Raw genomic sequence first — 15103 nt, forward strand, 5'->3', positions numbered from 1 at the left:
CTCACTTCAAGGATGAGCTCACTTCACCTCTCCCTTCCCTCTCCCTTCCCTTCATCATCCACTCACACTTCTGCCTCATCAGCCCCTCCCTCTGCACTGCATCCTTCTTTCTTTTTTCCCCCCTTTTAAGGGAGAGGGGCAATATAATTTATGTAAAATAACACATGTAAAAATAACAATCCAGAAATCATTTGGTGTTCGCTTCTCAATACCCACCCTCAAATGTAATCACTTTTCTGATTTCTATTAGAAAATATATTAATTTTTCCTGATTTTGGACTTCATATACTTGGAATAATATAGTACATATTTTTTGGTATCTGGCTTCTTTTGTTCAATACAACATATTTGTGATCAATTCATGCTGTTGTGTAGGTCAATCATCTTTATAGCTGAGAGGTATTCCATAGCAAGGTCATACCACAATTTGTTTATCCTTTCTTCTGTTGATGGAAATTGTGGCTGTTTCCAGATTTGAGCTCCTATAAACAAGGCTGCTCTGGACGTTCTTGTGCACGTCTTTTTGTGGAAATATATTTCCTTTTCATTTGGAACTTCTGGTCATAGAATAGGTGTATGTTTAACTTTATTAGGAGCTAACAGACAGCTCTTCAAAGTGGTTGTACCATTTTGCATTCTCATAAAAGCACTGTATGAGAGTTCTGGTTGCTTAAATTCCTCCACAAATTTAGGATAATCAGTCATTTTGATTTTAGTGATTCTAGTGGGTGTGAAAAGTGCTTAGGACAAACTTGGCATAAGATTATCCCCCAAGAGAAGTTATCTATTATTATTATCACCAGATCACGACTCAAGCACTTTTAATAAAGGGCACCCGAGTTCCTTCTTTATTGTAATCATGCCTCACTCTTTTTCTTGTCCTAACCCCTCCAAAAACCACATCACAACCCCCAATATTGGCCATACATCTATTTAAGTATTATGTGTAAATATATATTGGTAAATATACTAAAATATTGGCTTTATAAAGAGGACCAAGTAGAGACATCACTAATGTCCCCTGCAATACCCAGCGAGTGCTCGGAAAATGGCTAGGTTCCTATTTTTCTGCAGCTCCCTAGAATACAAGTCTACACTACTTTGTTCTGGGCTCTGTCCCCACATCTTAGGAGCTGCATTCTCTTTCGAGCTGCACAGCCCTGTGGGACCTCAAACCTTGCCTTGCTTGACAACTGGGAGGTCCCGACCATCAGCACCTTCTCCAGTCTATAAACCTGGGTTGGATGTTCCTAGCTGGACACAGCTTCTCTTGGGGACGCTGTAGAGGAAATCGGGGTCTCGGGTGTAGTTGTGTACCGAGGAACAGAGGCTAGACGTGCTCCGCGGCCTGAGATGAGCTAGGCACGTGCTGGGGGCGGGGTGGCAGAGACAGCTGTGTGGTCCCAGCTGTTCCTGAGCGCACCGCTGAGGGACGCACTCCTTTCTGCAACGGTTGCACCCCAAGTCCTCCTCCCATTCCTATATTTTTCTCCATCCCCTGCCCACGCTTAATTAGTTATCTCCTCCAGACCCCTCCCCACTGGCCTCCTCCCTTGCACACGGGAGCTGGACAGGGAAGGGAGCGCCCGGCTCAGTACTGCGCGAGCCCTGCGGCTGTCCGAGGCCGCGCGGTGGCCAAAGCGCAGCGCGGGAGAGTCTGCAATGTCAGATAACGGCTCCTTCGCCAATTGCTGCGAAGCCGGCGGGTGGGCAGTGCGCCCAGGCTGGTTGGGTACTGGCAGGGGGCAACCCTCCAGGACCCCTCGACCTCCTTGGGTGGCTCCCGCGCTATCCGTGGTGCTCATCGTCACCACCGCCGTGGACGTTGTGGGCAACCTCCTGGTGATCCTTTCCGTGCTCAGGAACCGCAAGCTCCGAAACGCAGGTGAGCACCATTCCTGATGCTGGGTGCTGGGGTCGGGCCCTTCCTTGTCCTCTGGTCTTGTCCCTGACCCCGGGATATGCGCTGCCTTTTCCCTCCTCAGCCCGGGCTCCCCTTTCCCTTCACTCTAACCTAGTCCCTAAGTTTGACTCTGCACTCAAAAGTTAGGGTGAGTTCTGCCCCTCCGAAATGCGACTGCCCAGGATGCACTTGGCACAGAGGGAATTACGGAAAGTTTTACTGGCGCGCTTTTTGGCGCTGTGGGAACCCACGCTGCTGGATGCCATCGCTACCCGTCGCGCTCCAATGTGTGCCTTTCCAGAGGTGCCCACATCAGGCCACAGAACACCACTTGTGCTTGACACCCCACTTCCTTCCTTGCCAAGCACTGTAGCTTTATGTAGTAGTTGCTTAGAAAATCCTTGCTGAAAAAATGAGTTAATCAATGGAAGCATTTCAGTAGGTTTTGTGTCAAAAACTTATCTCCAGGTCATCTGAAGACCCAATTCCAGTGGACAGAGTGTAAATGCAGAAATTGCAGATTCTGCTTGGACTGCACTAAATTGCTTTGAAATATTGTAGTCTTTTCTGAAGACTGGGAATTCCTGGGATTAACTGTGAAAATTAAAGCAATGGTTTGGCTAAATCGTGTTGCAAACCTGAAAATATTTCTCCTATTTCAATTCACTCTCGTTTCAATATTCCCCTAGTCAGGTCTTCAAAGAAAGAAAACCAGAGTGCGGGAGGAGGGGTCGGTGTCTGAACTCTCACCCTCACAGGTCATGGGGCATGCTGACCATTTCAGCCTAGGAGGGAGCTCGGTGACCTGTTAATTTTGCAGTCTCTCAAGTTGGGCCTTGGGGGCAAATTCAAATATTAGAGTGAATTAAAATGGAAAGATAGCAGCAGAAAAACAATTGTATAGCTTAAAAATGCTTTTTTAAGGAGTCAGACCATTTTTAGCAAATGGTAATATCTATTTGGTGTGGTCTGTGACTCTAGAATTTTTTCTTTTTTTCTTTTTTTTTTTTTTTGAGATGGAGTCTCTCGCTCTGTCACCCAGGCTGGAGTGCAGTGGCACAGTCTAGGCTCACTGCAACCTCCGTCTCCCAGGTTCAGGGGATTCTCCTGCCTCAGGGTCATAAGCAGCTGAGATTACAGGTGTGTGCCACTACACCCGGGTAATTTTTTATGTTTTTGGTAGAGACAGGGTTTCACCATGTTGGCCAGGCTGGTCTCAAACTCCTGACCTAAATCAAGTGATCCACCCGCCTCAGCCTCCCAAAGTGCTGGGATTACAGGCATGAGCCACCGCGTCCGGCTGACTCTAGGATTTTTATCTAAAAAAACAAACAAGAAACTGCTCCAACGGTGAGTATCCAGCCATCAAATGGGAAACATAACATTATGAAGAAGAAGTAAGCTTTCTAACTCAGCCACTTCGGTAGTGGTGGCTGTTTTCTGGAATACATTGTTCAAAATATTGTGTCCTTTGAAGAAAAGCTTATATATTAGGGAAGAACAGGTTATGATTAGAAAACTGCATTTAATATTTTTGAGACATTGTCCCTTGCAGCCATCATAAACATTCATTCCCTGAACAGGGAGGCAAAAGGGAGACAACTCCTGGCTCTGTGGGGGAGAAATCGGCCCTCCTGGTTCTGACATTGGCCCCTTCTGTCCCTGACTTATTGAGTATTTAGAGCAGGTCTGTCAGGCCGTGGCTCCCTACTCAGTAATTTGGATTGCCCACCGTGAGAAAGGTGGTTGAGGGAAGTAGGAGTTGCTTCCTTTTGCTGGAAGGAGAAAAGCACCCCTCCCCCACTGCCTCCTACAAAGGGCTGGGCTTTTCTGTGATCCTGGCAGGGTCTACAGAATCCTTCCCAATTTGAGAGCGTCACTGGGGAGGGTCATGAGCATGTTCAATTGCTGGCATATCCTCTCTTCTATCTTTCCTACCTCCCGATGTGTCTGCTACAGCCCAGCACCGGAAAAATAAATAAATAAATAACACTATATCTAAATGACATCAATTCCTGCCACTGCTACAGTGTTGCAATTTAACCAGTTCTTATGTGACCACTGGCTTTATTGGTGATAGTCACAAACAATTGTAGTACTGACTTGAACTAAATGATCTCAGCAGAGTGAGATTTCAAAAGGTACTTAAAACCTACAGCACCCATTCTACTCTTAATCAGGCCTTGTCTTACTGAAGAGTTTGGATTTACTTTAAGAAACGTTTCTTCAGTCCTTTCCATACTGAAGTCTGGCTCCTTAAATCATTGGTATTAATAACTTAAGTCTGTGACAATGAGAATACATATATTTCCGATAACCAAGATGCAGAGCCCATATTGAGATCACAGCATGTTTCCCAGGAGACACCAGTATCCTTTACTTGCCTATCACAAACCCATCCTCTGCGGAGCAGCTCTGTATCATCCCTAACAGTGTCGCTCCTGATGGCAGGGTGAGTGGTTACATTAATTGTCCTTTTTTTCAGGGATATCCTATCTGCGGCTTCGGTTGCTGTATGTGGTGGGTTGACTTCAGAGATAGCACTAGAGAAAGGCAGACAGGGAGGAGTGGAGGCAAGGTGGGAGGTAGGGTCAGAGCACTGACCCAACTTAAAAGGTAAGGCCAAATGTGTTCACTCTTTGCTACATTCTCAGTGTCTCGCACAGCCCATGGCGCTGAGTTGGCACCTTACGCTTGTCAGAGGGTGCTTCCCAGGGACTTGCCACACTTTGGACTCTCCTGAGAACAGTTGAGAACTTTCCCTCCTGGGCTCGTCACTGCTGCCCTGACCCTTGAGCTACACCTCGCTAATATTTATCTCTTGCATTTTTGAGCTGTTCTTTTCTCTCTTCTGGAAACTTCCTCCATTTTACACACACACACTATACACAAAGTCTCCTGTTTTAAAAGAACAAAAGACTCTTTTCTTGACTTCATGTCCCTCCTAACTTCATCACTACCTCTCTCCCTCCCTTTTCAGTCAGACATTTTAATGTAGTTGTGGACATCCACTGTCTCCCATTGCTTCCCATTCATCCTCAGTCCTCTGAGCTCCATTCTCTGGAAATGTTCCTCTGTGCTGTGTGTGACACTGAGGGCCACTCCCTCTGTAGGACCTTTCATTTCCTCGGCTTACCTGGTGCTAGTTTTTGGATTTCCTTTTTCTCTTCATCTCTCGGATACCTGTGCCCTGAAAGTCACCTTTGGTTCCTCCTACTCTTTCATGCCACATGTCCTAATGATTTTACCTTCCACTATTTCTCAGTTTCTCCCTTTCCTGCCTCCTTATTCTTACTGCCCCCATTTCATGCCTTCATCATCTCTTGAGCAAACACTATCCACAGTGCTCGAAAGCTTTTCCTGCTCCCTCCTCCAGCCGCTGTTACCACTGCCAAGATTTGCCCTGTCTTTAGTGGCTGCCCTCCATCTCCAGAACAGTGTCCAACTCCAGAGCACAGCTCCCACAGCCATTTGTAGCTGGCCTAGCCCACCTAACTTACAGCCTCATCGCCCTCCTCTCACTGGTGCCACAGTGAGCTGCTGCCACTTCCCAAAAGGTCTGCACTCCCTGATGTACTTTCTCAGCCTCTTCTGCCCAGTCAATAGCTGCTTCTCCTTCAACCCCTTCCCTAACTCCCCTGCAGGATTATCAATGTAGATTATTAATACCATGAAGGGGATAGTAAGTGTCTCCTTTGTTGGGCTTCTCAGATACCTGTGCCCTCCCCAGCACAGCATCCCCCTCACTGTACTATTGTTCTTTGTCTCTCCCCGCTGGACTGTGCACCTGTAGAGAGTAGACACTTTTAGTCAGTTTCTGTCCACAGAGCCAGACGCATAGTTAGAACAGAACACATCTCTGATGAGACAAATTGGAAATAGACAAGACACCAGGTAGTGGGGGAAAATTAATTGATTTTGCTCCATGAGCTGGTATAGACCTCAGTTACAATACTCAGCACTGCATAAATAATCAATATGGGTTTTCATGAAACTGAATTGCTTTGAGAACAGCCCAAAGTAATCTCACTTTAAGCTGACTATTGGCACCTTGTGCATGAAGGCATGCCTGATCTGTGATTCACCTGTGTGGCTAAAGTTGCTCAGCAGGTTCCAACCATGCCATGGTTGTACCCTAGTGATTCCTCTCAGGCAGTTTGCCCCTGACATGGTTTGGCTGTGTCCCCACCCACATCTCATCTTGAATTCCCACGTGTTGTAGGAGGGACCTGGTGGGAGGTAATTGAATCATGGGAGCAAGTCTTTTCCATGCTGTTCTCACAATGGTGAATAAATCTCATGAAATCTGATGGAAAAAGAGAAGCTCCCCTACACAAGCTCTCTCTCTTTGCCTGCTGCCATCCACGTAAGACATGACTTGCTCTTCCTTGCCTTGCACCATGATTGGGAGGCTTCCCCAGCCATGTGGAACTGTAAGCCTAATGAAACCTCTTTCTTTTGTAAGTTGCACAGCCATGGGTATGTCTTTTTTTTTTTTTTTTTTTTTTTTTTTTTTTTTTTTGAGACGGAGTTTCACTCTTGTTGCCCAGGCTGGAGTGCAATGGCATGATCTTGGCTCACCGCAACCTCTGCCTCCTGGGTTCAAGCTATTCTCCTGCCTCCGCCTCCCAAGTAGCTAGGATTACAGGCATGCGCCACCACACCCAACTAATTTTGCACTTTTTAGTAGAGACAGGGTTTCTCTATGTTGGTCAGGCTGGTCTCAAACTCCTGACCTCTCAAACTCCTGCCTCAGCCTCCCAAAGTGCTGGGATGACAGGTGTGAGCCACTGTGCCTGGCCTTGGGTATGTCTTTATCAGCAGCATGAAAACGGACTAATAGGGCCCCTTTATAATACAGCCCCTTTCTTGGTCTGGCCCGAGGTTGCCACTTTTAAGCTGCCTGTAATATGCAGGCCATGTAAGAGAGCTGAGAGAACCATGTCCTCACTGTAACATCCAAGTACACTCCATTATCAGAGAGGAAGGCATAACAACACCAGTTATTCCTGGCTCCATAGGCACACCCACCTTAGTTTTCCAAGTAACCGTCAGAAGCTATGGTCTGACAATGGATTTTTGTGCTGCAAATGGGTTAAAGAGGCTGTCTGGGAGGTTTAGTGAATGCACAAATTGGCATTTCTGGGGTACGCTGATGATTGGTAAAGCAGAAATATATGAACTATTTGATGTTAAGATTGCCTAGGAAAGCATGGAGGATTTGCTTGCTGAACACACAGATCTTTGTCCAAGGTCACTCTGTCTATGCTGGCAAAGCTGCCCCTCCTCCAGGCCCCCAGTGATGCTGAGAATTCACACCATCTCCTATCCAGAACCAGTAACTGCCTGGGAGGTTCTTGGTGGGAATATTCTGCCTATGCAGGTGCTTTGCTTCCCCAGTTAGATTAGAAAAGAACTGTGGCCCCTGTTCCTTGCCTCTGCTCTTCCAACACTTGTTGACTGAGGCAGCCAATGATGCTTGGTAAGGCGTGTGGTTCCGGACAAAGGCTCTGGAAGGCCTAGAGGGAAATGCTTAATAGGCCCACAGCCCCTACCCTCCAGGAGTTCCAGGATGAAGTGGAGCCCACTCCATCCAGGCTTCTATCCTACCACCGACCATTCATTGAGATATCACTTGGCGTCAGGTGTCTTTTGACCTGCTCAGCATGCAAGACCAAACTGGGCTACCTTGGACTCCTTCCCGAATGTTTCTTGAGCTGTCCAACTTTGCATTTCAGCTGTGAATACCTTATTGCCTCTTCACTGAGCAAAAATGAACAGTTTTTAAATCCCATCATTATGTCTTTAGCTGAATAATCAGGAAAGCTAATAATCCTCTTTAATTCCTTCCACGTAACTCTCAGTAACTCAAGGGATAAAGGCTTTCATGTTTGACTGTCTTTATATCCAGAAAGCTGGATTCTGCATTCGGATACGATATACCACAAAACTCAGAGAATACTGAAAGCTCCTATTGGCTCTTACAATTTAAAATACTTACTGCTGGAGGAGTAGAAGATAGAGAATTGGGAAGTAAAGCCCCAGTTCTTAGGGAGTTTACCATCTAGAGGGAATGCCCTACTTTCTTCATCTTCATCTCCCTACTACTTCTCACATCTTATCTCACAGGGATCCCAGTCCCACCTTATGAGCCTCTTTCTTGACCTGTCAGTACAACTAATAATATAAAACAGCAATAACAAATAATAGCTAACATTACTAGGTGCTTATTATATGCCAGATTCAAGTCTCTTTCCTTTAAGAGAGAGAGAAAGAGAGAAAGAAAAGGAAAAAAAAGCCTCCACAGTCTCCCATCAAAGGGATAGTCCTTCCTAAGCACCACTCTCTGTCTCCTTCTCTTGAAGGCAACACCGATAAAGCAATCTCCAGGGCAAAATTGGATCCCACAGCACTCAATAGAATTTTCTCTTGTTAATGTCACTGCTGACATCCTAATTGCCAAGTCCAATGAGCACTTTTCTGCCCTTTCTCACTTTTGTAGATGACCAAGAAACTCTCTACACCTTTTCTCTTAATTCCCTTGATGTTTCTTTTCTTTGGTTTTCTCCTCTTCTTGTTCTTTCTCAATCTTTCTGTGTTATGGCTATGAGCAATTCACACAAACTGGGTTTCTTTATCTATAAAACAGAAATCATGCTATCAACCTTAAGGAATTCTTGTGAAAAACAATGGAGTCCATTTATGTAAAACTATACTATCAACTTTACCATGTTATATCAATTGTTTTGTTGCTATTAAGTGTAAAGTAATAAAATGTTACCTATCAGAATTTCAAAATGATCTCTTTTGATGGTTATTGAACAATGTTTTGTAACAGCATCTTAGTTATTTTTAAAAATGGATGTTTCTTATGTTTTTAAATATATTTTCTTATTTTAAGTGACTGAAGTACCCCCGTATATATCTGTGTACTCTATTAATCAGCCATTTTTTATTTTTTAATTAAATTAAAGTTAGATTTCAACTCAGCTCCTGTATGATTCATCCACACATCCTAAGATTTTCATAAATATGTGACTTTGGAAGAAAAAGTATCTGCTCTCAAGAGATTTGGGAATCTAATTACGAGCTTACAATGAATGCATTGTTTTAGTGTTTGTTTGAAAATCAAGTTGTGAATAAATTATATGGTCAATTACTTCAAATGCCCATCCCCAGAACATAACTAATAAGAATATCTCACATTAATTTGGGGATTATTATTTCTCATAACCTTTCCCATACAAGATCTCATTTAAGGTAAACAGCCATTCTGGGAGTGAGGAGTCCTGTTGCAAAAGTCTTGGTAATTTTGTCTGGCTCCTTGGTGAATTGTCCTGCCTGACCAGCCCCATATCCTGCCATTGTCCCCAGTTCCAAGTTGACTCACAAATTCCCCACTGTTCCCACCACCTTGTTCTGGCCTTTCTTCCAGCTCTCACCACATTGAATGGCTACTGTTTCTCTGTTGTTTCCCCAACAGGTCCATGGGCATCTCAATGGCAGGGGCCACGTTTTTCATCCATCACTGTGTCTTACTTGAATGTGGTAGGCACTCAATAAATCTATTACACATTATTAAACAGATGGAAGAGTGGAAGAAGACCTCAAGGCACAGAAAGTTTAACACTGTTAGAACACATAGATCATCTGTTGACTTCCCCAATATAACCCTCTTGGCACCTTGTTTTTATTTGTTTAATGGTCTTCTCTAAGAGACCATAAACTTTGTAAGGGGAGGTAGCCTGTCCATCTGGCATAGTCACAGGCAGAACCTAGTATATACGCGCAATATTTGTCACATAAATGACTTGATGATTCTCTCTTTCTATCTTGTCTTTTAGCTCAATGACCAAGGAGAATTTATGTCTAACCAAATTTTTCTTCTGAGCATGGAGTGTGAGCACAGAGAAGAGGGGCAAGGGTTACAGGGAGCTTTACCTTCCAGAATTCTCGTATCTGACGAATATTAGATAGCTCAGCACTGGCTGGCTCTTTCCTAGATTACCAGGTCTCCATTAAGAAATACTTTTTCCAGAAAGAAAGAGAGAGGAAGAGAAGAGGGAGGAGACTGTGATGGTTGTGTGTGTGAAAGGATGCACTCTGCGTATGAATCCTGGAAGGGGATTCCACGTTAGTGAACAAAGCCCTGTTGTCAAAGCCTCTCTCCACTAATACACCCTATCTGCTGGAGGCAGATGGAAACGAGTCACGCCAGGGCTCGTGACATAAATATTCATTATGCACAGGGTGACTGCAGTGCTGTGTGCATACTGAGTGATTTCTCACCTGTCTGGGGAAGAAGTGGATGGAGAACTGGATCTCCCCTTGACTGTCATCCACATAGAACCTGGCTCCTTACAGATGGAAGACAAAACACAAATTTTACTCACCTAATTTGGAATTGTGCCAAGAAAGCCTGGAGACAGTGGGATGTCTGGGCAGATGAATCTGCAGCAGGAAGTGGTTGATTTCAGCCTTTTAGGAACAGCCGGAGTAATAGGGGATAGTAATTGAATCACTTTCCACTTGGAGTTGAATGTGTTCTTCTTACTATTTACAAGCTGTTTGCCAGCCTCTGGGGCATTATTAGGGGATAAGCCACATTAACACAGCAGAACTTAACTCTGCCTTCCCAGGGAAACAGCTGGCAGAGCTGGCACCGGCTCCCAGCAGCTCTTGACTTTCTCTGCTCAGCTTGCAAGTGCCAAGAGCTTGTGTGTTGCTGGGCTAGGTGCCCAGTGGGTCCTGTGGAGACCCATCTTCCTGTGCTGGAGAGGAGTGACTCTCTTCACAGAACCAACCCTATGAGTGTGCAGGGGGAAGTGGTGGCAGCGCTTCGAAAGAAAAGAAGGGAGCTCATGAAGGAATAGTCACCCAGAAAGGAATGCGGGAACTAGCCCAAATTCACTCGACCAGAAAGTGGCAGGACTCAGATTATCCCAGGTTGCTCTGACTTCAGCACAACCCTCCAGATTTCAAAAGGACACTTAAAATTCTAGGAGACAAGGGCTCCTGATTCAGCTGAAGCCAAGCAATGTGAGAGAGGGAATCTCTCGTGTTCCTGGAACCAAATGAGGTCTGTGTAGGTGAGTCAGAGATGGAGATCCAGCAGTGGAGACAGCCAACGGGCTGAGAATTAAATGAAAAGGCACGAAACCCCTCCACATCCCAAGCAGGTCCTTGTTGCACATTTTTTTGCCTCGCTTTACCAGCCAGAAAGGAAATGAGGCCATTTTTAACCCATGAAGTAAATAAATCTGTAAATAGTAGAGTAGGTAGGAATCCAGCAATTCAGTCGAGTCATGATTCTCCTTCACCATCCAACCTGCTAGACAATCTTGAGACAGGGAAGCTCACTACTTCACAAGCACACTAATTGTCCAGACAATCTCCTTTCTATCCATTTACATCCTGTCTCCCTGGTTTCCTAACCTAGCTGTGGACACCGTAGTGTTATAGTTAGGTCTTGAGAACTCCCAGGACTCCAGTAGACTTGTATGGGTTCTGAGTGGGGTTGACTGCATACCTCTGAGGACAAAATAGGTCCTTCGTGAAGGCTGCCTGAGGGTCTTTCAGGTTCCCATCTCCATACGGACCACGCTACGGGAAATCTTTGAGATGGGGTGAATGTGGGAAGGCTGGAGGCAGTCCTTTCCGTACCCTTGTGGGTAAGTCCAGGTATGGCATCTACTTCACTTGAAGGGCTGACTCAGGTGAACTCCCAGCTGGGTGGCTCTCAGCCTCCCTTTTTCTGTACCCTGTGGAATCCATCCACAGCCTGGCCTCTCCAATTGCTGTGCTTTGGGGGCTCTTTCCATCCGCCTGACCCTCTGGACCCCTGAAGCCATCACAGCCTCTGTGGCAATGGGACAGACACATGGTGGCCGTGGAGTTTCCATGTCCGTGTCTTTGCTGACTTGGGAGTTACTCCTTCACACCATCCCAAGCCACCCTCTGCATTCAGCCACCCTAAGACCAGAGGCTTCACCATGTGGCAAGAGACCAGAAAATTTTAAAGACATGCCCAGTGCACACTGCATCACTCAGGGCCCCTGCTGGAGGGAGAATCTGTTATCTTTTGGGCATACAGTAGGTATTCAAAAAGTACAACACTTGGTGAATGAGACAATTGGCATTAGTGATGGAACTGCTCACACTGTAAGTTTTGTATTATCCGAACTTTTAGGTTCTCGGTGCTCTATTCGTGAGTCAGTGTTGGTTTTAGAATGCAAACACTTGAGGAGCAGAGATTGTGTTCTTTTGGAGTAAGCCCTGCCTCCACCCTAGGACTTCAGCTTAGAACATGCCTGAATCATATTAATTGATGGGTGTATGGTTTCCTGAGGCTCTCTCTGGTTGACCAAGCTTGGTGATGTTAGAGAAAGCTCCATTCAAAGGATAATTGCCTAGATAGTCCAGAAAGGCTGCCATGGTGCAGGCAAAGCAGGGAGGTCCCCCAGAGGCTGTGAGCTTAGGAGTGCTGACAGCTCTTCCTCACCCCACAGGGCTGGGGCTCGGTGCCACTACTGCAAGTGTCTGTCAACATGGCCACAAGGCTGGGAGTACTGGCCCAGACAGGGCACAAAGGGGAATACCAGAAACACGTGGTTCCCACTCTCAACACCTTTTTTCTAGCCCAGCTGCAAAATGCAATTCACATTTACAAAAGCCACTTAAAGACACTTAGAAAGTAGCCTGTTAACCAGTGGGGAGAAAATGCAAAAGGAGACCACCAGAGAGATGTGTAGGGAGGTGAGGGAATGAGAGGGAGGGATGGTAGTGATGAGAAATCCACACTCCTGACTTTCAGACTCGCCGCCTCTGAAATCTTTGCTGGAGCTTCAATGATGCAAAGCCCCTGAGCATCTGTGCCTATCATGGAAACAGCATGTGTGAGCACCTGTCAAATCCCCAAAAACTTTGTATCATTAATTCTTACAGCTATACTATGAGGTAGGTATCACTGACCCTAGTTCACAAATTAGGAAAATGGGGTTCTGAGAGCTTAAATAGCTTGCCTCAGTCATATAGCTAGTGAATGGCAGAAATGCATCTGAGTCTTCAGTTCTGCACCTCTAGGAGCCACTTTGTTTCCACTCACGTTGCCAAAAGTAACTTCGTGAAGGGTAGGCTGTTCTACAGAATCTAAGTTGTGGGGTCTTGTGCTGACTGTTGCTCTGTTTGCTGCTTCAGGTAATTTGTTCTTGGTGAGTCTGGCGTTGGCTGACCTGGTGGTGGCCTTGTACCCCTACCCGCTAATCCTCGTGGCCATCTTCTATGACGGCTGGGCCCTGGGGGAGGAGCACTGTAAGGCCAGCGCCTTTGTGATGGGCCTGAGCGTCATCGGCTCTGTCTTCAACATCACTGCCATCGCCATTAACCGCTACTGCTACATCTGCCACAGCGTGGCCTACCACCGAATCTACAGGCGCTGGCACACCCCTCTGCACATCTGCCTTGTCTGGCTCCTCACCGTGGTGGCCTTGCTGCCCAACTTCTTTTTGGGGTCCCTGGAGTACGACCCACGCATCTATTCCTGCACCTTCATCCAGACGGCCAGCACCCAGTACACGGCAGCAGTGGTGGTCATCCACTTTCTCCTCCCCATCGCTGTCGTGTCCTTCTGCTACCTGCGCATCTGGGTGCTGGTGCTCCAGGCCCGCAGGAAAGCCAAGCCAGAGAGCACGCTGTGCCTGAGGCCCAGCGACTTGCGGAGCTTTCTAACCATGTTTGTGGTGTTTGTGATCTTTGCCGTCTGCTGGGCCCCACTTAACTGCATCGGCCTCGCTGTGGCCATCAACCCACAAGAAATGGCTCCCCAGATCCCTGAGGGGCTATTTGTCACTAGCTACTTACTGGCTTATTTCAACAGCTGCCTGAATGCCATTGTCTACGGGCTCCTGAACCAAAACTTCCGCAGGGAGTACAAGAGGATCCTCTTGGCCCTTTGGAACCCACGGCACTGCATTCAGGACTCTTCCAAGGGCAGCCATGTAGAGGGGCTGCAGAGCCCAGCTCCACGCATCATTGGTGTGCAGCACCAGGCAGATGCTCTCTAGCCTGGATCTGAGGCACACCAGCTGCACGACAAACTCATGAAATGGTGGGAGTGAGTCGGCTGCAAGGGTGAGACCAGGCAGCGTGCTGGACCACACTGTCCTGTTGGCATCACAGCCCCAAGGCTGGGGGAACTTCATGCTGGGACAAGGAGCTCATCAGTACCATGGGTTCAGGCTGATCCAGGAGATGCTCACAGCCACGGGACCTGGCAAACACTCTTGGTGGTGTCTTGGGGACTTGGTGCACACAAGACCAAGGAAGGGACAGAATGAGGAAAGGCCTGGGGCAGAAGAGCCCAACTCCTTCTCATAGGTGACCCTCCTCTTCCTGCCTTGGCCTCCTGGCTACTTTCTCCCCTTCCCCCGGGCGTGGCAGGATCTCTTCCTGTTAGCAAGGATGAAAGAGAGAGGTCAGTAGGGCTGGAACTTGGTAACTCTGCAAGGGCCTCAGGCGGGGCAGGTGCAGAGGGCAAGCATTCCACACTCCCCCATTGACCTTCCTTACACACACACATATCACACACACACACATCACAACCACACATGCATCACACCACAGACACACCACACTATGCACACATAGCCACCATACTCCACACTGTACACATACATATGTTACACACACATAGCCACCACATCACAAACAACACTGCGTGCGCGCGTGCACACACACACACACACACACACTCACACTTCTCCAGCATCTGGAGCACAAAGTCTGTTTGGACTCCCTTCCTGGTTCCATCACGTTCAGGTTGTGTGATTTGGGGAAAATCTCTTAACCTCCCTGTTCCTCATCTTAAAGTGAGGATCGTGCTGTAGTCAGCCTCCCAGGTTGTTGTGAGGATTCACTGAGATAATACATCTGCAGAACTGAGGACAGTGCCTGACATGTGGCCAGCACCCAGTAATTATTAGCTTTTGTTATTATAACTACATAAAATGAAGGAGGAAAGTCATATACAAAGAAAGGAAGGGCTATCACCGGGCGCGGTGCCTCACCCCTGCCTCGGCTTGAACCCAGGAGTTCAAGACCAGCCTGAGCAACATGGCAAAACCCTGTCTCTACAAAAATTAGCTGGGCATGGTGGCCCATTCCTGTGGTCCCAACTACTCAGGAGGCTGAGGTGGGAGGATC

The 15103-nt window shown here is 46.9% G+C and overlaps 1 protein-coding gene across 1 annotated transcript; it reads left to right on the plus strand.

Annotated features, from left to right (window-relative positions):
- Window positions 1–1662: 1662 nt before the first annotated feature.
- MTNR1B (melatonin receptor 1B) lies at window positions 1663–14436 on the plus strand. The gene is made up of 2 exons (XM_001084265.5): window positions 1663–1885; window positions 13100–14436. Exons 1-2 carry the CDS (start codon window positions 1663–1665, stop codon window positions 13963–13965), a joined length of 1089 nt encoding a protein of 362 aa, XP_001084265.2. The 3' UTR covers window positions 13966–14436.
- Window positions 14437–15103: the final 667 nt, after the last annotated feature.

The sequence above is a fragment of the Macaca mulatta genome, chromosome 14, assembly GCF_049350105.2.
Source record: "Macaca mulatta isolate MMU2019108-1 chromosome 14, T2T-MMU8v2.0, whole genome shotgun sequence".
Taxonomy (NCBI): Eukaryota; Metazoa; Chordata; class Mammalia; order Primates; family Cercopithecidae; genus Macaca; species Macaca mulatta.

Bases quoted from the DNA above. Each gene is read 5' to 3' on its own strand.
- MTNR1B (XM_001084265.5), top strand. From the start codon at position 1,663: ATGTCAGATAACGGCTCCTTCGCCAATTGCTGCGAAGCCGGCGGGTGG. The intron at 1,886-13,099 runs GTGAGCACCATT...TTGCTGCTTCAG, and splicing joins CCGCAAGCTCCGAAACGCAG to GTAATTTGTTCTTGGTGAGT.